Genomic DNA, 23,107 nt, shown 5'->3' with positions numbered 1-23,107 from the left:
AGAGGGTGAGCTATCCACCGAGAGAGCAGCCTGCACCCACTGGCGCACAATGGTGAACTCAGCGTGGTCCTTGGGATCCTGCAGCAGCTCAAAGGCCAGCCAGAAGTCCCGCTCCACATCGCCTGCACAAGCACTATTGTTTTTCAGGCACAGAGTTATGAGTTCAGATTTACGCGGACAACCATGTCCACCTCAGGCTGGCAACCTTCCCTGGCAGCTTTGCTATTGCTGCCATGTCCAGCACATCTCTGGCATAAGCCTGTCGTGTTTCTGCAATCATAAATTGTAGCATGGCCCAATGGGCCCACAGCAACACAAACCTTTGGGTCTGCATCCACTATGCTGGCAGGGCCCGGCACAACATGAAGTGCAGAAGTACCAACAGATCATCGTTGTGAAGCAGGGATCATTGTGGTGAAGCAAGGAGCACCATCCTACATAGCAGTGGGAGATGTGTCTTTGGTCATGCTGGGAGTCTCATTAGGCGCGCATAAAGAAAAGTTATTCAAGGGAGGCACGAAGAAGTCCTTCTTGATACTCCCCTTTGTATTAATATTTAATATTCCTACTCTTCCTGTCAAGGGGCAAGGTACGCTCTGCAAATAAGCTGCATTCAAAGGCTGCCAAAAAAACTGCCCCTTGATGGACTCGCCAGATTGTATATTAGGTGATAAATGTGGCTTGGCCCTAATAAGGCGCACCAGGGGGTCCGCGCGCGCGCGTGGCGGCCACAGCTTCGCTGGCGACGCAGCGGCCGGTGCGCGAGTAGAGCTGCTCCGGCGAGCTGCCCAGGAACGCCGCCCCGCCGGGCAGCTGCAGGCAGAACTGGTACGCACGCGGATCCCTCTCCTGCAGCGTCTCCAGTAACAACAGCGGGTCCAGAAGACCCCTGAAGCACACATCTGTCCGCCGCGCCAGCACCACCTTTGTCAGGCCCGAGCCGCCCTCATCCATCGTGCCCATTCCCTGCGACACGCCAGAATCATGGGACATCATTTTAACTGCAGATCAGATGATGATCACCCTTATGGTAGTCATCCATGTGCAGAAGTGGGAAGGCGTACAAGGCTACATATGCAGCCTTGAGAGATAACAATAATGATAAGCTGCCTCCCTGCCTGGCTGTGATGTCTCATGTAATGTAGATACTGCAGAAAGCATAGCATAGCATGGCGACAGGGCCGTGCTTTGGCAGCCACTGTGGCAGTCGTCAATTGTCTCTCTCGATGCATACGGCTGTGCAAGGATATATGCAGGAAGGCACCCAAACCAAGGCCAACAACACAGGGAGATGCAGGAGTGGTGCACCTGGATGCCGTCCCCAGCGAAGACAGACAGCAGCTCATCCAGGCCCTGCTGCCCATTCAGCTCGTACTCCTCCCGCGCCATCTGCAGGTTCACGTTCTGCAGCAGCGATTCCTCCGCCTCCTACCAAATCACCACCCACCAGCTCTGTTCACTCTCTCTTCTCTCACTCTCTCTTCTCCCACATGATTGTACCCGCTTTGCAGACCCACATCATGTTGATCTTAATTTTGATCGGACATATTCTCCAGTCCCAGGATTGGGCAAATCAAGCAGCACACAACAAAATGCACACAATGCCATTAGGAAAAAGTCTGATATAAAACTCCACAGGTAATAAGAGCGGGACATACCAGTCCGACACTGGAGGCTTCAGAGAGGCGGCTGTGCACAGAGGTCATGGTGGCTTGCCAACCCTCGCGGTCAGGCAGGTGCTGCACGGTCTCCCTCACAATCTGCAGCTGCGGTGCAGAGCTCTGTGCGGGCGCCCTGCACGCCGCTAGCGCCCCCAATGCATCCTCAACCGCCGCTGCCAGGCTCGTGAACCCCCTGCGCAGCATCCATTCTAATCTTGAATTGATCTGAGGCGGACAAGCTTGATTGAAGCAATAGTTATCTCCCAAGATAATCTGTTGGGCATAGTGTGAAAGCACAAGTGAACAAGAATCCTGCACAGCCTCACCATCTGCAAATTAGAGTGGTGCACATATAGACGCTTGCTTAAAGAATCCCTAGTCTCTACTCAAAAGGTATCTGTGGATTTGCTGTTGATTCGAGCTCCCCACCCCCTCATTGCAGCTCGAGTTGGATTTGGGCAGGCCACATCTCTTTGGCCCCATCTCATCATCTGCTTCTATAGGTTGGGCGGAGTAGACAAGCAAAATGCTTGAACAGAGGAGATGGGATTTGCATGCGCGCCTTTCAGAGGGGCGGACGGATTCGCGCCAGGCGAGCGTGCAGGAGAGCAGGCAGCAGCCGGCAGCTTCCAGCAGCTCCAGGCGCGGCAGCAGGAAGCAGTAGGAGCCGAAGGCCGCCCATTCGGGAGCATGAGCGCCGGCGCCGTCAAAGCGCGTGCCGCCAAGGACACGCACGCGCGGCGCGGCCGACGACAGGAACGCCTCCATCCGCCACAGCGCCACACCGTCCAGCGGCGCTCCCTCCGCCCCCTGCCGTGGACCAATAATCGTGTAAGTCCCTTTGAAAATCTAGGCCTACAATTGAGATTCTTGAAATTGCTGGCAGTCCCTCATCCAGAGCTGTCGTCATGTCATGTAAGCTGCAGCAGGACTGGGTTTCATCATGTGACATAAGTTAGCTGCATGGTTGATGTCATGCAAGGAGACTCGCAGCTGACTCTCATCAGCTTTGCAGGACTGAGCACTTGAAGGGTGCAAGGTCGAGACATAGCAACCGCTGGCCATTGAGAAATGCTTGCCTGCCAGAGCCAGGCGGCGCCAACGCCTGCGACGGCGCCGGAGCCGGCCGAAGCCGCGGCGGCGTCCCGGCCGCCGTCTGTGTCGGGTGCTGAGGAGTGGCGCGGTGAGAAGTACACGTGTGGCGCCCTGCTGGCGCCAGCTGGCGGCTGTCCCTGCAGCCACCTCAGCGCTGACGTGGAGCGCGGCAGCGGCACCTGCGCAGCACAATACACATCCGAACTGCCAAAAAACAGATTTCCGTTGGGGATCTTCACAATCAATCAATCTTTGAAGCGCTAGCGGCTGCAACACTCCACTGGAATTTGATAAGGAATCACGTGCAGGTGTCAGTACAATATGGTTGGCATCGCCTCTGCAGTAGTGTCCAGGCACACCTCGAAGCGGAGCAGGCCGCTGGAGTAAGCGGCATACTTCTCTGCGCTCTGGCAGACGCTGTCATGCAGACGCTGCAGGGCCTCACCAAAATGAATCTGCGCAGCGCTGAGCATCAGTCCACCCATAGGCAAGCCTCAGCAAGGAGATAGATGGGAACGAGCAGGAATGAGCAGGATTGAAAGTGACAGTCAGGGTGCTTTGGGACTGGAAAAGGCCTCACAGCATTGTCGAGTGTTGTGACGCGGTGTATGGCAACCGGGATGGCGCATTGCTGCTCAGATGCCGGCAGAACCACTGTCTCTGGCTCTGCGGAAGCTTGCAATGTCTCTGCGCTTGTGCATGCGCACTGAGACCTGGCCCCCTTGACTGGCCCTCGCCTGCCAGAGCGGCCTTGCCAAGCTGGTCTGCTTTTAGTTCCAAGGGACAACCGAACTGTATGCTGAGCGGACGTCTGTAAGGCAAATCCAGATACCCTGCAAAAGTGTTAAAATCATCGTGAGGCCGCAAAATTAAGCACCTCCTCAGCAAAACGTGTGAGCAGATTAATTTTCAGAAGTGGCTTCCCAGTGCCTAATCTACGAAGCAGTCAAATATCCATTCGCCTCTAAAAAAGCCTATAAATGTTGCCGTCGCGGTTATGTGCTCAACACCAAAATGGAAAAATAATGTCTCTTCACGGCATGGCAGAACGGCGGATCCTATGAGTTGGGAACATACCTGACTAGCGTTCTTTTCCGGGCCTCTGCAAGACTCGGAAACGAACAGTGATGTAATTCAACAGTCTTATTCAAGAAGGCACTCTCCATTCTCCATCAGCTGTACTAGGAAAATTGTAAACAACCGATCGACATCACGATGGCAGGACTTTTAATACAGACGTCAGATATTCCCTAGTTTCCTTAATTATATGAGTGGCACAAAAAAGAACTCTTTCAATACCCGGCGTGATGCACTCACTATCTGTCTCACCCAGATCAGGATTTGCTACGTCACCATTGATGACTCATGACATTTGAACAGGTTGCCAGATCTGGTCGCAATGCTTCAATCGATGCATTTGAGCTGACATTTATGAGTTGGGGCTGCTGTCGTTCGGTCCTTGCCCTTTGCTTCCCTTGTGGGATTCTGTAGGCTGATGGCCGGGCATTTGTCCTGTCAGATCGACGCTATCATGTTGCATCTGCAGATCCCTTTGAGCGCACCTTTCCGCCTGCAGGGCACGATTGGCAATTGTTGTTGATGGGTCGTATCGTGGATGTTCCTGGATTTTCCTCTAGAAAGTTCCTGTGAAGCGAGGCTCTCTCCCGTTCGATTTGTAGAAAGCCCTTGGTGAGATGGCAGATGTCCATGAGGGCCTTGTGTCCTGTCTCACGGTGAGCCTGACGGATTCCCTTCGCCACTTTAAATTAACACTGGAGGTAACAAGATTTGCACACTATTTATATGGAAGAAAGTCTGAGTATCTGCCGAGTCTCGTTCAGCCCGTCTCTGGGGGTTGGATGCTACGGACGGTAGTGAAGGAGCAAATAACCACGCTGATCCCATCCTACAATTGCGCGTGAGCCTTCTTTCATGATCCACACAACGCTTCTGGTTTTCTGCAGGACATCGAGGAAAGGCTTGGGGCATCTGTCAAAGCAGCCACTGGGTCTCTGGAGGGCTTTGCTAAGCGCAAGAGCCGCATCCTTGCCATCCAGAAAGGCAGCCAGCGACATCGCATACCAGGAGCCCAGGTGATTCTGAGAGAGGGCAGCCTGCGCGCTCTGTGGACTGAGAAGGCGAGGAAGGCAGATGACGCCAAGAAAGTAAGACCACTGCACATCGACACTCCATGACTTGACTTAGCACATACATGTGCATGCATGCCAAAAGGCACAGCCTCTCCTTCTATACATCAGTCTTGCTGCGACTCTGCCTGACAGTCTTAGACAGCCCGAGCTCCCTGTCTGAGCAAGACTGGCGCTGAGAATTGCCTGCGCACGTATTTGCTTGCTTGCAGGCGGCCCCGGAGGGGGCGGTCAAGGCGGAGGCGCTCCGGTGGGAGAACAGGCGGCTGGGGGAAGCCAAGGAGAAGCTGGAGGGGCTGACTCGCGACCAGCAGCGCCGCATCATACAGCTGGAGGAGGCCCTGTCCGAGATGAAGTCAAACCCGCCGCGGCGCTCCAACAGCCTCAGCCGTACCGAGAGCGGCACTTCTGACCCCGGGTCGCCCTCCCGAAAGGTGATACTGCTGCAGACAAGAAAGACAAACACGAGCTCCAAACATTGACACGTGAAGCTGCGTGTGATGTCTGAAAGGTGTGACCACCTGTGGATTAAGCTGCGCCTCGGACTCCTGCCAGTCAAGACGATAGGGTGGACAGGTGGCGCACTAGCGCTTGCTCCCCTAGAGATGCTTGAGCTTGCTCCCCTAAGAAATGGGGGCAGTGTCTAGTCTCAGTGAGGTTGTGTCTGGAATTTGGCTGTCAGGCAGGACATTCGGTGCAGGTGACAGTGCAAACAGCATTTTAGAAGCTGCTTGGCTCCCAATGCCGCAAAGGTGAGACGCAGAAAATCACCGGTCTAGAGCAGGCACTATTTCTTTTCTCTGCCAACATTGATTGGGGTAGTCATGGGACAAGCGGTGCGCCGTGCTTTATTAACCGTCCTGCCAATGGTTTACTGATATTGTGCGGCATGCGCCAGCAGGTGAGGATGGCTTCAGCAGATGCCCCTGTGCAAGGGGCGGTGGAGGCGGCCAGGGCCGAGGCGGCAGCGGCAGGTGAAGCGCGGAAGTCGGCCGTGGCCGAGCGGGACACTGCGCGCCAAATGCTACAGGGAGTGAAGGCCATGCTGGCCCAGTCAGAGGCCCTGCGCCAATCTGCTGACAACTCGCAGCCACTCAAGGTGCGCTGCACTAGCTACCAGGCATCTTGCCTGATTTGTCTGAATGTCGGCACAGGCAGGCACATCTGCAGGATGTGCATGCGCTTTGGCATAGAGAACTTCCTCGCATGCTTCCACTGAGCAACTAATTATACCACCACCACCAAGGACGGGCCCACCCACAAGTGTCACACCTAAAGATGGGCAAAGATTGAGAAATATAGCGTCCTCTATGTCTGCTGGGAGTGACAGGAAAGAAGCTTTGGGTGCAGGCTCGCCAGCTGCAGAGGGATGTGGATCGGCTGCAGGCGGCGCTGGCGCGGAGCCAGGCAGAGGCGGCTGCCGATTTCCGGGAGCTCAAGGCCGCCAAGGTGGCTCCACCTCTTACAATGTCTTCCATAATGCCTGCATGAACTGCACATTACATGCAGCCCCTATCTGACCACCACCAGTGCTTCCTGTCTGCCAGGCGCAATGCATACTTCCATGTGCTGGGCTCAATGTAGATGCATTGCATCAGCGCTCTAGATTTGACATAGCAATCGGAGCCTCCGGGATATTGTCAGCTCTCTGAGTCTGACATAGCGCTCAGAAGTTGAGCGGGAACCTGACACGAGGATGACTGGATGCCAGGCGGAGCGTGACCTGGCGCTGCAGACGCTGGCAGAGGTGAAGAGCGCCGTGGCCGCCTCCGAGGCTGCCAGGTCAAGGACCCTTAACGAGCTGCAGGACGCTATCCAGCGAGAGAAGAGCACCCTGGAGGTGCCCTCTTCTCCTATTCTACAACCCTGCATGTGTGGCTCGTCGTCATGAATTGCATGCATTGAGCAAGGGTGCCGTGCTTGGGGGTCCTTTTCAGTTAGTCATGGCAACATGTGTGAGGGTGCGGCGCGCTCTCACACTCTGTCTACAAGGTTGGTCACTGGAGGCAAGATGCATGTGGAGGGTATTGTGCAACACACAGCTGTGGGTTCGTTTGACGGTGTGGAGGGGACGCTGCGCAGACCAAGGCGGCTGAGCTGGAGGCGCGCTGCGCTGGGTATGCTGGGGCGCTGCAGCGGGCGGAGCGCGAGGCCGTGGCCGACAAGGACTGCATCGCTGCGCTGCGAGCCGCCGTCGCCCGGCTGCATGCGCAGGTGAGAGCAACCCCTCACGTTGCACCCCATTAAATTCAGAGCTTGAGGTCCCTGCTTTCCCTTCTCGAGAATGCAATGAGGACTGTAGCTAGAAAAGTGTTTAGATGCTTGGTTGTGCAATTTTTAAGCTTTTCACGCAGTTGAAGGAACGCCATTTTGAAGGCTCAAGGCGGTTCTGGGTCTCAGATTAGGGATGCTCGCTGAGTGGACATCATGTTCGTGATGATCAGGCAAAGGCGACGAAGGCAGAGCGCGAGGCGGCGGAGAGGCGCCAATTGGATGTGGCCGAGGACCGGCGCCGCCGCACCCTGAAGGTTCTGCGAGAGGCGGAGCAGTCGCGCTCGCAGCTCCTGTGCGACAAGGCTGCCGCTGAGCATGACCGTGCATTGGTGCGCCACAGCGCCCCTTTTGTCTTCCATACTGCATTGTGCCCTGCCAGGAGTGGAGTGCGTCCAACTCTCATTGATCCTGTACCAGTGTCTTCTCTTTTCCATGTGCACTCACAGCAGGTTCATCAGCGCTTATGCAAATTTTCGGGCAGAGTTGCAGCGATGCATGTTTGCTTAGAGAGTTGCCTTCCATGCCTGACTCATGCTAATCCTTATGCAGGCGCTCGCCGCAAAAGAGGCGGCTGAGAAGCAGGTTGCCTCGCTGAAGGCGCGCCTGGATTTACCGGCCGGCTCAGATGCCCAGGAAGGACCAGTGCACACAGAGGTCTCTAGTAGCAGTCCGGACCTCAGCGTGCACAGCGGGTCGCTTAAGGCTGTGACGCCAGGCGGGCAGGCGCATCAATCATGCATGGAGGCTGCCACACAGACGGACGGCGCCCAGGATCTGCTCAGAGAAGACAACACTCCGCAGCAGCAAGACAGTCGGGCATTGAGGGACAACAGCAGGGGAGCGCAAGAAGGCCTCCAAGTAGAAGCCGTGCAATCAAAGGCAGTGCAAGCAGAAGCAGAAAGGCTCAAGGAGGAGCTGCGGCATTCAGAGTATCGCCTGCAGCAGCGGGATCAGGAGCTCACAGAGCTCAGGGCGGAGCTCGTGCACCTGAAGGCGGCCGCGCCGGCACAGCCGCCGAGCCAAGGCCCCAGGGATGTGGCCTTGGAATCCCCGCCGGAGACCCGCCGCGGCGACGCGGCGCCCAAGGGGCCGACCACGCCGGAAACGGCGTTGTCCGAGGGACCCTCCAGGGGGACAGACCGCTCAACTCCCGACACCATAGATGCCGGGTCTGAACGGGGGCCATCGCGCCGGCGCCGGCGGCCGCCGTCGCTCGAGCTGTGGTCGCCCGGCAGTGCGCACCCTCTCTCGGCGCCGTCGTCGGCCGACGCGCCGGCCCCGCGCGGCTCCGCGGAGTCGTCCGCCTCCTTCGCCAGTGCACGCAGTCTCAGTCCGTACGCCATGTCGGTGTCCTCGTCCTTTGGGCGCTCAGGGTACCTCCTGAGCGACGGCGACGTGTTCGAGGACGCCCGCAGCCGTGCCGGCAGCAACGCCAGCTCCCTGGACATCGACGCCTACTTTGACGCCGACAGCGAGATCGACGCGCCTGTCTCAGTGAACGGCACGCCCACCCCTGACCGCAGCGGAGCCCTTGCGCAAATGCAGGTGCGCATCTGCTCAAATGTGCATCTCCTCAGCTGTGCGTGTGTTTCTGCTCTTGCCGTGTACCGGTAGATGCTGAGGCCACACATAAGCGAATGCTATTCCATGCAGACGCCACATTGTAATTATATTGCCGCTTGAATATTGGTCTCAGGTCTCAGTCGCCACACCCCAGTCGGCAGGCTGCTCTCTAACGCTTGAACATTGCTCATATTACGGCTGGCAGAGGCCGAGGAAGACATCGATTCACTTTTGCAACGCACAGGAAAAGCTGGCGGCGGCGGTCGCGCGCGCGGAGGAGCTGGAGCGGGAGCACGAGGGCGCGGCGCGGCTGGCCCAACTGCACGGCCGCGCTGTGGAGACGCAGGCGGCAGCTCTGCGCGCGGCGGAAGCTTCCCTTGCCCGCAAGCGCGCCGATGTGCTGGCAGCCAACAAAGCGCGCGCCGCCGCCGAGGCCGCCCTCCGCCAGAGCATCGCCAGCCGCCACGCCGACGACCTCAGGGTGATTCCCGGTCTCAGTTTTATTATTGTTATTTCTAACGTTATACGCCTTTCCTTGCCAAGAGGCAAGGTGGGTCCTGCAGATGAGCTGCATACGTTAAAGATTGCCACAACCCTACCCCTCGTTGGGAGTTGCCAGATCCAAGCAACCGTAGGCACGGTGCTCACTATTCGAAGTGCATCCCGCCAGCCGGGGTCAAGTTTTTGTCCACAATGTACAACAGTCTCATCAATCCATCTCAGCACACCAACAATGTCCAAAGTATACAGGTACACAGGGGTAACTGTACACTGTCTGTGCTGACCGTCCTGGTCCGAATTCAAGCAGAAAGAGCGAACGCCATTTTGATTTTTCTGCTTCAAGAGATTGGTGACGGCTTGCACAGATGACCCTGGAATTCTTACAAGCTCTTGTCAAGCCGCCAGACTCATGGGCATGCTGGGCAGGTTTGTAAGGGTTCATGAAAACCTGCGAGTGTTACATGAGCAACTTAATTTGACCTTAAGTGGGTATAATGAATTAACGGGAGGCACTTGGTGCGTGGCACAGGTGCAGCAAATTGCGGGCCAGTTGGAGAGGTCTCTGGCGGAGGCGCACGGCGAGAAGCAGCGCCTGGAGGAGGCCAATGCGGAGCAGGCGGCCCTCATCCCAGCCCTGCAACAAGCCTGCAAAGCCGCGGAAGGCCAGGTAAGCATGTGCACCCTTTAGACACCACAGACACCCACAATATCTATCAACCTTCTTTTGCACATGCGATCAAGGGTTCCAGCTCGTCTGCCTGTGAGATATGCAAACCGAGTAGCAATACTGGCGTCAAACATTCTTGAATTAGAAATGGTAGGTGCTGATGGTCAGGGGAGCAGGCAGAGCATGGAGCTGTGACTGTCTATGCACTTCTCTGACCATTTCCCGCCCCAAGGAGAAGTTTTATGAGCCAGCCCTTCCTCAAAAGTTGCACTCGCCCTGTTCTGAACATTTTGCACTCTCCTGTGGCTAAACAATGTGTTGCATACCTGCGCAGGTGTCGGAGCTGCAGGTGCAGCTGCAGCAGGTGTCGGTACAGGCGGACGAGACCAGCCGCTCGCTGCATGCGGCCGCCGATGCGGCGCGGTGCGCAGAGGCGGCCGCGCGTGAGGAAGTCAAGACGCTGGAGCTGTGCAACGAGCAGCTGCTGTCCGAGAAGGAGTGGACCTGGGACACCATGCAGGCCATGGAGGTGTGCGGACGCTTAGCTTGTGTTGCCAATGTTTGTGAGGGGCTGGAAGCTTTGATGCGGTGCTCTGCTGTCATGAGAGCGTCTGGAGCCTCCATAAATCAGACGCATCAGGCCATGGAGGTAGTGCGGCCTCAGAGGACGTATATTCACGAAGGAGTTTTCTGAGGGTATAAATTGATTCTAATTGGGCGTGCAAGGGGCCATCAAGCTGTTGCCCTGCCCTTCCAAATAAGCGCCCTTTCTTAGCTTGTGCTCCAGCTCTTGTGGGCCTCGGCAAGCTTGATGCGGTGCTCTGCTGTCATGAGGGCTACCAGAGCCTGCTCCATTTGATGCAATAGGTTTCAAAGGTACTTGGTGTCTTTTCTGTGCTGGCACCAACTTGGCTGTCATGCCATCAAAAACTTTACATAAGCAGGTTGCCCGTCCGACTGCCAGCTCAAAATGCATGCCACTGACTTGCGAGTGCATCTTGCTCGTGTTTCTTTTTTGTTTGAGAACCAAGCACAACAATTAAGTTGGTCCCAGCATTGCGACGACACCCAGTATATTGGCGGGAAGGTCTCTTTCAGCGTAGAAGGGTAATTGCATGCAGGGATGTTATTCTCCTTGATGTTGGCATGCTCCCTGCTTCAGGCGCGCGTGGACGAGCTGCTGCGGAGCCAGGCGCAGGCGGCAGCGGTGCCGGTCGACGCGGCGCAGCGGCTGTGCATCGCCAACCTCGAGGCAGACCTCTCCGAAGCGCGCTCCGCCCTCGCGCAGGTGAAATAGCACCGCACATTACTAGGTTAACTCACAAAATGTTAACTTAATGAGGTTTCAAACAGGCCTGATGTTTCTTTAGGCATCCCCATGCATGCTCATGTCGTAGAGACCCAAGACTTCTTAGGCTGATTGTCTGGGGCGTCAGACAGAATTGCAGAGAGGCGGTGGCCTCTGGAAGGGAGGAATAAGGCTGACACAACTTGGTGAAAGGATACTTCTTAAATGGTTTCCTGCATTGTCTGACAGGCGCGCACAGAGGCGGCGGCGCTACAGCAGGAGTGCATGCAGCTGAGGCAGATCGCACGCGGCCGGCCGGCCGTGCAGCAAAAGGGATCGCCCCCGTCGCCAGACCCGGTCAACAAGTGGCTCGTCAAGAGCCTGAGCAAGGCTGGCAGCCCCCTTGCCAGCTGGCGACGCAGCAACGCGCAGCACCTGTGAAAGAGGGCAAATGCGCAGCATGTGTGAAAAAGGGCAAATGCGCAGCATCTGTATAAAGGACAAATATATGCTTTTCAGGGATGCACTGGCAGCCCAAACTGCAACAGTCCAGTGGTTGGCCATTCATGATGTGCACACGGGGGTGTCCCGCAGGATACAGCAATGGAGAATGCAAGACATGGTGCCGTTGCAAGCGCCAAAGAATGAGAAAGGGCTGCCTTGCGGTGTACAAGTTGTCACTCATATTGTAGCCCCTTACGCACTGCATGGGCTGTCAAAACTCAGCAAGTAGCGAATTTCTGAATCTTCTGTGTACTCCTTCTGCTTCTGCTTGTCGCAAAGCGCCGAACGGGCATGCCGAACAGGTCATGCAGGATTCTTCCAGGTCGAAATTGCTTTTTATAAACATCTGATTAAGGGACAAGGATTGAAGTCTGAGTGACCTTATGCCCCTCAGCAGCACAGCACTTTATTGCAATGTCCTATTATTCTTTGCACCTGTGTCACTGACAGTCATGGTTGCGTCCTTCCGGCTGTACATGAGCAGCACTGTTTGAGGAGGGATGCTGTCAAGTTGCCACAATTGTTCTGATTCTTTGCGTAGCCAAGGGCATGGCCTGGGTATATCATGCATAAGGCTTGCGGTGCAAGATCTGCATTATCGGGCATGCGTACTTGCTTGCAAGTACAGTGCTGTTAGAGACTGACCTGCCTCCACTCAGCTTGGGCTTTGACCAGAATGTGAAAATGGATGTTTGCTTCTTGTGAACTCCCATCTGATCAGGTGTACAGGTGGACATGTCATGACCGCGCACTGTACACTGTTCACTTTTATTGAAATCCATGCATCTGCCTAGTGATGTCAACAATGTTATTGTTCCTCGTTTGCGCTTATTGCGTCGATGACGGCGATAGCACATGGACTCGCGTACATATCAAATGTCTTTTGGTTCCCACGTGGCATACACAAAAGGCCCTTCCGTAGCCGAAGCTGCCGTGCTCCATATGGATGCATCAATGTCATGACGTCATGATTGACTGTCATATACATGTCTGCAGGCGGTCGCCGCCGCGCCCGCCGGCCACTGGCACTGCTATAGCAAAGCGCGGCTGCTCGTATGAGGCTTCTGGGCCCTGCTGGTGTGCAGCTACAATGCCAAATTGCAACTCATGCAAATGTTTTGGAATAGTAAACTTTATGCAAAGAGAGAGAGAGAGAGATTACACTTTTTCCAGCCACACAGGGCTGATTAAGCGTCCCACATATCTCAAACCATCAGTAGCACACACATCATGAATACCCGAAAATATGCATCCCAGCACGCAGACAAGTATCAACTGCCAAAAAGGACTGCAAGGCTGCTTGTGGATGTATGTCGGTCCAAATCAGCGACAAGTCAAAAAGCACAAAATTCTTGACGAACCCACTTCACCGATGGAACGCCACTGGAGACTGCCGAACGGAGTGTGATCATGCCGGGAAGCGCTTTGCTTTCCTGCAACAACAGAAGAAGAGTAAATACATCATTTGATCCAGAGAAGAAAGGGACACGGCACAAATACTTCTGTTGTCAGCCGAGAGGGCGTCGGCTTGTTTATCCCCTGCGGGGCGGGCAAATTGATCTACATGACTGCATGACAGACCATAGCGGCATTTACAACGCCCTTCTTCAGCAAAAGACCAGTCAGAATGCACCGCTAGCTTTCGTTAGACCACGTGCAAGTTGTGTTCTGACAGTTCCTATCAGTGAGGCATGGGAGACACTCAGGTACACTTGCTGACATATCCCTAGCAGAAGCAACTACATCTGTGCTTATGTGGAAGGTGCTGTATTTGGAACCTGAGGAAAGCACTCCTCTGAAGTGGTCCGAGGGAGATTGCTACTCCTGCAGGGATTGGACGAAAATGGCCTGGCTCCCATCCCTGGACGATCGAGACGTCATCGTCTCAGTCGTGGTGAGTATACAATTGCAATCGATGGGTAGCCTATGTAATTGCGCCCTCAGCGAGGCATCCTTTCCCACTGGAATTTTGTGAGACATCTGTCAAATTCCACTCCCCACAGTAAGTTGTGTGACTCAGGCGGGTGGGGAGGCCTCCATTGGAAGCATTCGAATGGTCGCGATCGGGGAGCAGAGGCTTTATGAGCGGCTGGTAGCTCTGGACGATGATCAACAGTTCCTGTGAGGCTCTGGCTTCTGGACTGGGTTTGTGCATGCACAGATGCTGAGGAACGTTCTGTAATTCCTAGCTCACAATGACCGTGTCAACGAAGATCAGAGCCTTCTTGCTGCGCAGGAAATGGCGTTTAATCTCCCACCCAGACTCAGTGAACCCGTTTGTTGCATCCCTGGTGAACTACAGCTGCACAGCGCGTGTGCATCCCATCACAGTGGGCAATGAGACCCTGATTGATTGGGAGGGTGCGACCATTAAGGCTGCCTGAAAGATTTTGTGGCCTACATGTCACCGTTCAATAATCTGCAGTATCAATCACTTTGATTGTCAAGGTTGCCTCTCGCCAAAGGTGATCTGGGGGCCTTGTGTGAGCTGCAAGGTCTACAGTGAGTCAGCATTTCTTCTGGTTTGAGCAGGGGAGTTGTACACAGAAGCACAGCATGCCCAAGGCATGAAGGACACATTCGAGAGGTGGTACATCACTGCGTTTCAATCACTGCAGGTTTGCGCCCTCTAGCTCTCCTTGCTTCTGCTTGTGCAGGTGAAGATAGGGCATCCTTGGTATCCTTGACTTGTCTGTGCCATTCGATAATGTGGTTCTGATGCATGTGCCTGGTGCTACAGAAGTATGTCATCAGCAAGAAAAACTCTCAGCTCTTCCAACAGCAGACACAGGTGATTCATAACCCCTCATCATGACTCCTGCATGGGTGACCCACATGCACTCTCTTTATCTCTGCATCCTAGCAATTAACGGGTTCAGAGATTTCTGTATGCTGTGCTGGGTTACTGCGCTTTGGTACCTTCCTTTGAAGACTGTGGAGGTGTACATTCTTTTTGTGGGAAAGCTGCGGGCATGCACATAACTCCGATCTTGCTGTGCCTGAAGGTGGTGGGGCCTACCAGCATGGGGCCTACTAGCATGGGGCCTTTTAGCATGGCACCCCCGACCTTGAGCCCTTCAATGTCAGGAGGTCAGCTGTCAAGCAGCCAGAACGGGCAGCCGCTGTTCACTAGCAACAACAGCAGAGGCAGCAAAGCGCGCTCCCTCACATCGCAAGAAGCCTTTGCCATCCTGCGGGTGAGCACACTCAGCCTGCCTCGGACCCTCATGACCTCGGAGTTATTTACTGTTGTCATGCAAGTAGTAACGCAAAATCTGTGGGCAAGAGATTCAGTTGACCAGATTGGAAGATAATTAATGCCCCCCTCGAGCCTGAGATGCGTTGAGCGGGCGAAGATCTGAACCTTTGAAAAGATCTGAATTCCAAGCTCTAAGCGCCCAAGAGGGGTTGGCAACTTGTCCTTGCTTTGCTTGTCTTGTTGTATGGATACAGCATGCATGCATGTGTGTCATGACAGCCGTTGTGTGCCCTCGGGCGGGACCTGGTTCAGTCCTAATTCATCCGTGCTGCTGCGCAGAACGCCGGCCAGCTGGATCTGCAGCCTGTGGACCCAAGGAGTCTGCATCAATCCGGCTAGAAGTCCACTGCGCATCGGCACAACTGACAGGACCCCCACGTAACAAGGTTCCTGAGAATTGGGACTTGGCGGGACGCAGCAGTGGGATAGGGGCAAGAAGCAGGTCTTTGACGGGGTCCATGTTGGCAAGTAGAAGGTCAGATAAGCTTCGCTGGCTCCACCCTTCTCCCATGTGATTTCTATGTCCGCCTAGAGATCGGGCTGGTATAGGGACCAGGGGATGTAATCCCTGCATTGAAGGGGCTTCAGAGAGTTAATGGAGAAGGCATGTCTTCATAGTACAAGGTGGAAATTCGAGGGAAGCAGCTTGGCATGTCAGCCAGCGGCATGGTTCAGAAGTATTGCGTTCTTGAGGCTGCGCGGGTTCAGCATATTTCCTCTGCTGTCTGCAGTTGATGCAAGACTTTTTCCTCGGGCTAACACTGTGAGCTGCGGCGAAGTATGAGGGCAGTCAATACAGCGAACGAGCAGGTCGGGGTGCTGTAAAGCCCCGAGGGGAATGCAAAGCTTTTTGCCGCATTATTGGCTGCATGCGTGCCGTGCACGCTGGGATAAATTGTGAGCGTTGGGCCACACCTTGTGTGGTTAACTGCCTGGTTTTGCAGTGTGTTATCTAAGTATTGCCATCAGTCAAGCTTGTGGCCTTCTAACGCCAAATTTCTTTCTTGGCTGCACAAACCATGGGATTGTGTGGGCATGCGGGAGCCAGCTATCTTCTTATCTGATTGCATGACTTTCAGCCGCCTTTTCTTGTGTCTGAAAATAAAGGATTCATCCTGCAATGCCGCTAGAGTGATTTACACATCATTAGTTAAAACTAATGTGCCCCCAGTCCGGGATGTGCACACTTTTTCCTTGTCTTGGTTGAGCATTATTCACATGAGCATGCAGTGCCTTGCAGGAGAAAGGTTGGGCAGCTCACTGTGCAATATATGTGTATGCAAATGTGCCATGTCGTGTGGATGGTTAGTGGAAAGTTCCTAATATGGATTATATTCACGCCAAAGTGACTGAAGTGGAGTTTCCGTTGCATGCGCACTGCTTGAATTGACCATTGCAGTCAATGTTGTCCAGCAGGATTTGTGTTATCCTGTTTACAATGTACATGCTTACTCGGTATCTTGATGTTAGGTGTACACATGTGCCCAGGATTAGTGGCACCTTTGCTTCAGGTGAGCACATGACAGCCATATGATATATATATGATATATATGATATATATAGCGCTATAGTGCCCACGGTTGATTGGGTCTTGCTTGGATCTGGCGAGTCCAACAAGGGTAGGATTGTGGCAGCCTTTAATTGCAGCTTGTCTGCAGGACGCACCTTGCCTCTTGGCAGGAAAAGCGTGTAATAATAATAATAATAGCGCTATCACGCTGGAATGCAAATACGGACTGCATCCAGTGGCTTGTAAGCACAGAGAGAGTCACGCAACCTCGCCTAGTACCCTTATTCAATGAAAGTGAAATGCCAATCTGTTTCACCTACTCAGACAGCTGGTGCAATGGGGATATTGCTAGATGAGCACTGTTCTGGCAAACTCTTGGCCCCCCTCCTCTCAATTCTAGCGTTCCTAATCTTCAGGCCATCCAAAGGGATCGTGCGAGCGATTATTCTCAAATTATTTCGCCAACCTGACATCGTGCTGTGGACACAGATGTCATCCTCGCCCTCCTAGGACTTGGGCTCCTAATCAAATGCCAATGTGCTATTGATGCAACAAAAAGTGCAATAGCACAACCTAGTTGCCAGCATTCTTGCCGAATGATTGTCTCCACGTATGGCAAGAAAAGCTAAAAGACATGGCTAAACCTCGCCATGAAGTTCCAGATCAAGAATAGATCAAAGAATCTTAAGGGCCCGGCTGACGGGCTGCTCCTGCGGTGTGTGGCGCCTCTTATTGCGCAACAGATTCAGATACAAATTCAGAACCTGATAATTTGCGTCCCTGTTGAGGTGATGGTTGTCTGACAGGAACTCGTGCGTGGACCAGAACTTCTGGAATATGAGCTCAATGTCCACCAGGAACATGTCAAACTTGCGCGCCAGCTGCGAGATAAGACACACCCCCATTAAATATCAAGCAGGAAGGTAGCGCACCAATCACTCGGCAGCACATGCAAACAATGCCATGCTACAGCAGAGGGGCAGCATCTAAGGGGCTGATTGATAACATTACTACTATCATTACATGTATTCCTGCCAAGAGGCAAGGTGCGTCCTGCAGACAAGCTGCAGTTGAAGGCTGCCACATTCCTGCCCTATTGGACTCGCCAGATCCAAGTAAGGCCCAATCAACCGTGGGCACGATGCTCAGTATATATACCGGCCCCCGCCAGCCGGGGCAAAATTGAGGGGCTGATTTGACTGATGCACTTGTACAGTCAGATGACAAATGCAAGACATGACCACGATTAGTAATGCTCACCTCTCGACCGGCAGCGTTGAGGTAGGTGACATGGAAGCGCTCTCCGATCTGGTGGTCCTTGGCTGCGCCGCTGGCCGTGGCATTTTCCCTCTGGGGGTACTGCACTGTGCGGTATGCCAGCAACATGCCCGTCTCCTGCGCCTTCTCCTGCAAGGTGCACCAGCCCCTTCAAATAACACTTACTCATGCGCCCGTTTGCTAATGGCCCTTCCGTAACATGTCCAAGCTGGCAATGCAGACAGGCCCGCGCTGCCAATTGGCATGCTGTGCAGCTGAGCACAGCAAAGGCTTCCATAATAATTGGAAATCAAGCAAAAAGAGGCAAGGCGATCTCTGCAGGCCCATGCAGAGGGCCAACAGCACAAACACACAAGGGGAGCAGCACCTGTGGTGGATGAAGGTGGATTTCGGAAGCACAGAGGAGCAGCGCAGCGCACCTTGAGGAAGGCAGCGACCTTGGCAGCGTTGGAGAGCCAGGGCTGCATGTAGCGCACATACTCCCACTCGGGCGCGTCCCACTGCCGGAACAGCACGATCTGTGCGATGTCCCAGTAGTTGCTGTGCAGCACCACCAGGTCTGGGTAGCGCCCATGCTCCTCCTTGAACAGCTCCAACCCCTATGTGCGCACACGCAAACCTGTATCTTGGTATTCTGCTGCCGGGCGGAGTGCCTTATCTTTGCAAGCATGGCCCATCCTACCCCCTTCTGCCCTGCATGTGGTACAACCTTCCTGCTGGGGCTTCAGTAGTATTCGGTGGCTATTTCTGGTGATTTCAGTATTATCAAACCAGAGGTCAGACTTGCCTAAATAAAATGACTTCAAGGTGGTGGTCTGCCAATACGGCAAAAAAGTCATGAGCCAATTCCCGTCATGTCTGTGAGCATCAGGCCGGCCTCTCCATGCTCACCTGGAGAGAGAGAGAGCAGTACAATGATGCATGCACAAGAATACAAGCGGTAAACTCGATCAAGGATCTTTACATTCCAGAAATTTATGGCACGCACCTCCTGTGTCCTCTCCAGAGGCAACCCCAGGCGCTGCTCGGGAGCCTCGCCCTCAAAGAATCCCCAGATGCTCTCCTTGGTCACACGCAGGCCCGGTATCCTGCAGGTGTTGCAATTGACCACGTCCTTGTAGGTCCCCCACTCCTCGCCCCTGTTGCATGTCTTGGGCCCCACCGACGTCAGGTTGATGTTGAACGGCTGCACCTGCACATGCATGGGAGGACTGTCAGGCTGAGCACTTTTGACCTGCCACAGGTCTGCCAAATTTTATACCTTTCTTGAATGAGCAGGCTGACGCATGTGAGCATGTGCCTTACAAATCATCTCTGCCATAAAAATGTCAGCTTCTCGGGTACACACCAACTTTGCCTCAGTATATCTTGTATAGAACATCCTATGGAGAATTCGCAAATGCATCGTGCATGGACAGGGCAGGGCAGCACCTGCTGGCTGGCCTCTATGCACATGTCAAAGATGAGGTTGCGGTCAGCAGAGTCCCCCAGCAACAAGATGCCCACATCGTCACTGCTGAAGGTCTGCGACTCCTTTGCCAACCTCAAATGGTGCCCCAAGCGATCCTGTACAGCAAAATATTAGCACCTTGAGTACAATATCCCTGTGCACAGAGATGTGCGGCAACGGGGTTTAACATCGGAATTCTCACCTCCAATTGGCAATCCAGGTCTAACAATGTCCAGTTGCCGACCGTCCTATTTGCCACAGGATACCAATAGCCAGGTAGATCACCATAGCTGCAGACACTCTGCCTCAACTCCAGACCTGCAAGACGCACATTATGCCTGAAGCAAATCGGTGGGGATGAAAACCCTTGCAAAATTTTTGAGGCGGAGAAGGGTCATTATGTGATCAACATGCTGGAGCAAAGAATTTTCAATATGCAGTCACCTGTTGATCGTCTCCAAGTCTGTGGCAACCCTCCACCCCACCCCAGGCACCAGAGCGCCAGGTAGCCGCTGAGAAACATTGCCACACACATGGCAAAAGGCCTCTGTACCCCTTTCGTGCCAGATCCTCCCAGCGAGAGGCAGCAGAGACTTGGTTGATCTCTCAGCTGGCCGCTGCTTGTGTAATTTGGGCTTGGGCTGGGCTGGTAGCTCGTACTGCTGCCATCACTATTCCCTGGTAATCTACCAAGCAAATAATCCGCCTTTGCATTATACATTGCTAAGGCCCTCAGGAAAAGGGCAGATTCTTTCCCCAGGTTCTTGGCGGGTGACAACGGTCCTGTCAAGCGACGCCTGCTCGCTCAGGCGGCAATGATGGCCATCCGGATGATCCTCCAAGTATTAGTATGACTTAGAACACGGATCCGACTTGGTGCAGATGTCAAGCAAGGTCCAACGACAAGCGTCTGACAGTTGTCGTTGATAGCGATCTGGCAGCGACTTATAATGTGTAGGTACTTGGCCTGCTTACAACACGCTGAATGGATATACTGTGACACTACTGGAGGTAGTGAAGTGTAGGTACAAAGAAAATTCTCATGTTTTGGGCACGCGATTGTTGGCGAAGTTTAGGCTGACGTCGAATCGACGGCGATCCATTTCAGTCATTTCCCGCCATCCAGCTGTCAACACCACTTTTCACTTTTGAGGCGCATGATGCTTTTGCATGCCATTTAGGTGTCCCCACTTCACTTCTGTTCTTCTGACGTTTCTGCAGCATGTTGCACGCATGCATAACCCCTTTAGTACTAAAGACAATCTGCGATTGCACGCTCGTATATACTATTATTATGGTATAACCGCCACTCTTGCGGCAAGGCTGCGGGTGCAATCTTTCCCACGCGGGCCAAGCGGAGGGGCCTGGTCTGATGCAATGACCAGCGGTGACTTGCACTGAGACTTGAAGTCCCGGACTCCCCACTGGGACCAGTGGCACGTGCACTTCTAAGGTAGCAGCCAGATGTCACTCCTCAAGCACTTCCTGTTGACATTAGTAGTCTTCATCGCAGTAAGGGGGCCACCTAAGTCTTCGCACAATATGACTACTGACAGCTACGTAGCATACTAGCTAAGATACCGATATCATATGCATTCAGTGCCACTGGCTGCCAAAAGGATTTTGCAAAAATGCCAGAGGTCTACGGCATCATTTGGTCTGACCAAAACACATCGCAATCACACACCAAAACAGGTGCCCCAACGCTGGAGACTTGATGTACTTGATACGCATCCAGTGACTGACCATGCAGTCAGTTCTTCGCTGTTCAACTCGCTGACACATTGCCGGCCATAGCAGAGTAGCGGCGGCCGCCGCGCCCGCGCCCAGCCTGTGGCGCTCCATTGGGCTGCTGTCCTGCCGCCTCGCTGCTGAATCCCTGCCAAGGCAAAACAGCTTCTTTGAGTCATGACCTGCCAAGCTGCGGCGGCATGCTCTGCCAATATCCAAAGTGTAGAGAACACAAAACGTCAAGAACACAAAATCCTGGGGGGCTGCTCGTTAAGGGCAAGCAAAGGCACCTGAGGAGGTGGGAAAGGTTCTGCGGTCTGCTGGCTGTCTGGGGGTGCCTGAATTGTCACAGGGCGCTTGACCGGACGCTGCTTGGCCGCATCAGCCGCGCCCTGCTGCAGCGGCCCTGGCACAAAGCCGGGCCCAACTGGCACTCCGTACGCCACCTGACCACAAGTGCATCTACGATTCAGCAGACTTGGTGACCAGCCAAAAAAGAAGCTATGGTGATCACAGCATGCCAATCTTGAAGCACAGAAATTTGCCCTTGAAGACTAAAGCAAACCCACAGTTTCTGATGAAACACAGACCTGGGGGACGGGCATTGGCTGCGGGACATAAGGGCGGTACGGCAGCTGCCCGCTGGCGCGCGGCTGCTGCGCAGCGGAGTCTGCTGCAGGGGCAGGGGGGCCGCCGTGCTCGGAGACCGGCGGCGTGAAGTCCTTGGCCGTGGCATTCAGCTTGGAGCCTGAGGCAGACGCCTGCAGCGTCGCCGGGAGGCTCGGCCACTCCTCCTGTATCTTGTCTCCTGCATTGCGCACACCCGCTCGCTCATATGTGCATGCACTGCGACAAGGTGTGAGGGAGTTGCCCAACATATAATCTCCTCTGAAGCCATTCATGTCGAGGAAGGGGTAGCTCACCTTGCCGGCCTCTGCCCCTGCCACCCCTGCCGCCCCTGCTGCCTTTGCCTGGCTGGCTGCTGCTGTCATATGCGACTGCCGCGCCGTTCCCATGATAAGAGTTCATACCTCGGCTGCGGCCGCCTCGCCTGCCCCGGCCATCGGTGTATGACTGCACTGCCTGCAAATACAAGCAGCCTCTTTTGCATGGTGGCCAAGAGAGCATATCAGCAGGAAGCAACAGAAAGGCCTGAACTGCTCAGATCCTACATGCAGGGGTCGGCAGGTAAGTCTTCCTGACTCGTTCCTGACACATGGCTCAAGAGAAGAAGGTCTGTAAGTAGTATTATGTCTTCTAGTACACTATTCTTCCTCAAGCCAACAATGCCTGACGTGGGGTAAACAAAGCGCAACCTGTGCATTCTGGTCTCCAATATCTGGCCAGCCATCCTGCTGCCGGTCGCCCGCATACCAGGCTCGGCCTCTGCCGCGGCCGCGGCCACCGCGCCGGCCGCGCCCGCCGCGAGCCGATGAGTCATACTGTGAGTCATCGTAGATGCTGCCATTGCCCACCTCAAAGCCTTCACCCGGCGGAGGTGCATTCTCCTCTTCCTGCATCCCTTGCCTGCCCATGCAAGTATGCAATCTCAACCAGGATCTCAGGACCATTAGCTTGGAATCTTTTCAGAACAAGGCTGCACATGCCTACTCTACGCTAGGGTGACGTGGCAAAGGGTTGCTCACACCTGCCTCCGCTCCTGCCTCTGCCGCGCCTGCTTTCCTGAAGGAAACCCTGCACAGGCATGCCATGTATGCGTGAGAAATTGGTCACCCACGTCATTATTGAATGCATCCCAGCATTATTATGCAACTCCGATTGTGGTTCAAATTGCAATATGTACTGTGGGGTCTGGGGTGCACCCTGTATTGATCGTACTCAGGTGGCATGTCCAAGAGCTCAAATCTGTCATGCTGCCACTTCTCCCCATCATCGTCTGGGTTGAAGAGCTTCTTCTTGGGTCGGCGCCTCACTTGCCTGCACAAATGGCAACAGAGAAATCCAGCTCAAGCCCTCGCCAGACCTGAATGCCAATGCAACAGCCTGCACGACCGCTGAATCTGAACAGTGTCGCCCCAAGGGGTGAGGCGAGATGCTGATGCAATTGAGGACTCACCCCTCGCCGCCTTCCTTATCATCCCCTCCTCGGTCATCATGCATCCAGAACGCTCCCGACATGGGCACCTCAAAAGGCTCCAGGACTTTCCTTGCTGGCTTT

The 23,107-nt window shown here is 54.4% G+C and overlaps 3 protein-coding genes across 3 annotated transcripts; 2 read left to right on the top strand and 1 right to left on the bottom strand.

Annotated features, from left to right (window-relative positions):
- Positions 1–4,323: 4,323 nt before the first annotated feature.
- COCSUDRAFT_64109 (hypothetical protein) lies at positions 4,324–11,637 on the top strand (the record flags this gene model as incomplete). The annotated part of the gene is made up of 14 exons (XM_005651665.1): positions 4,324–4,489; positions 4,721–4,921; positions 5,116–5,337; positions 5,805–6,002; positions 6,254–6,352; positions 6,615–6,743; positions 6,986–7,117; positions 7,348–7,506; positions 7,727–8,722; positions 8,985–9,221; positions 9,771–9,908; positions 10,243–10,437; positions 11,071–11,196; positions 11,446–11,637. The coding sequence occupies exons 1-14, from the start codon at positions 4,451–4,453 to the stop codon at positions 11,635–11,637; spliced, it is 3,063 nt and encodes a 1,020-aa protein (XP_005651722.1). The 5' UTR covers positions 4,324–4,450.
- A 3,143-nt stretch (positions 11,638–14,780) lies between these two features.
- COCSUDRAFT_55200 (hypothetical protein) lies at positions 14,781–15,298 on the top strand (the record flags this gene model as incomplete). Its single annotated transcript, XM_005651664.1, has 2 exons — positions 14,781–14,897; positions 15,239–15,298. 2 exons carry the CDS (start codon positions 14,781–14,783, stop codon positions 15,296–15,298), a joined length of 177 nt encoding a protein of 58 aa, XP_005651721.1.
- A 239-nt stretch (positions 15,299–15,537) lies between these two features.
- COCSUDRAFT_31945 (hypothetical protein) lies at positions 15,538–17,334 on the bottom strand (the record flags this gene model as incomplete). The annotated part of the gene is made up of 1 exon (XM_005651663.1): positions 15,538–17,334. A coding segment is annotated over one exon (191 nt), but the record flags the coding sequence as incomplete, so codon positions are not given.
- Positions 17,335–23,107: the final 5,773 nt, after the last annotated feature.

The sequence above is a fragment of the Coccomyxa subellipsoidea genome (assembly GCF_000258705.1).
Source record: "Coccomyxa subellipsoidea C-169, whole genome shotgun sequence".
In the NCBI taxonomy this organism is placed as follows: domain Eukaryota; kingdom Viridiplantae; phylum Chlorophyta; class Trebouxiophyceae; family Coccomyxaceae; genus Coccomyxa; species Coccomyxa subellipsoidea.
This window is presented reverse-complemented; position numbering and strand designations above follow the sequence as displayed.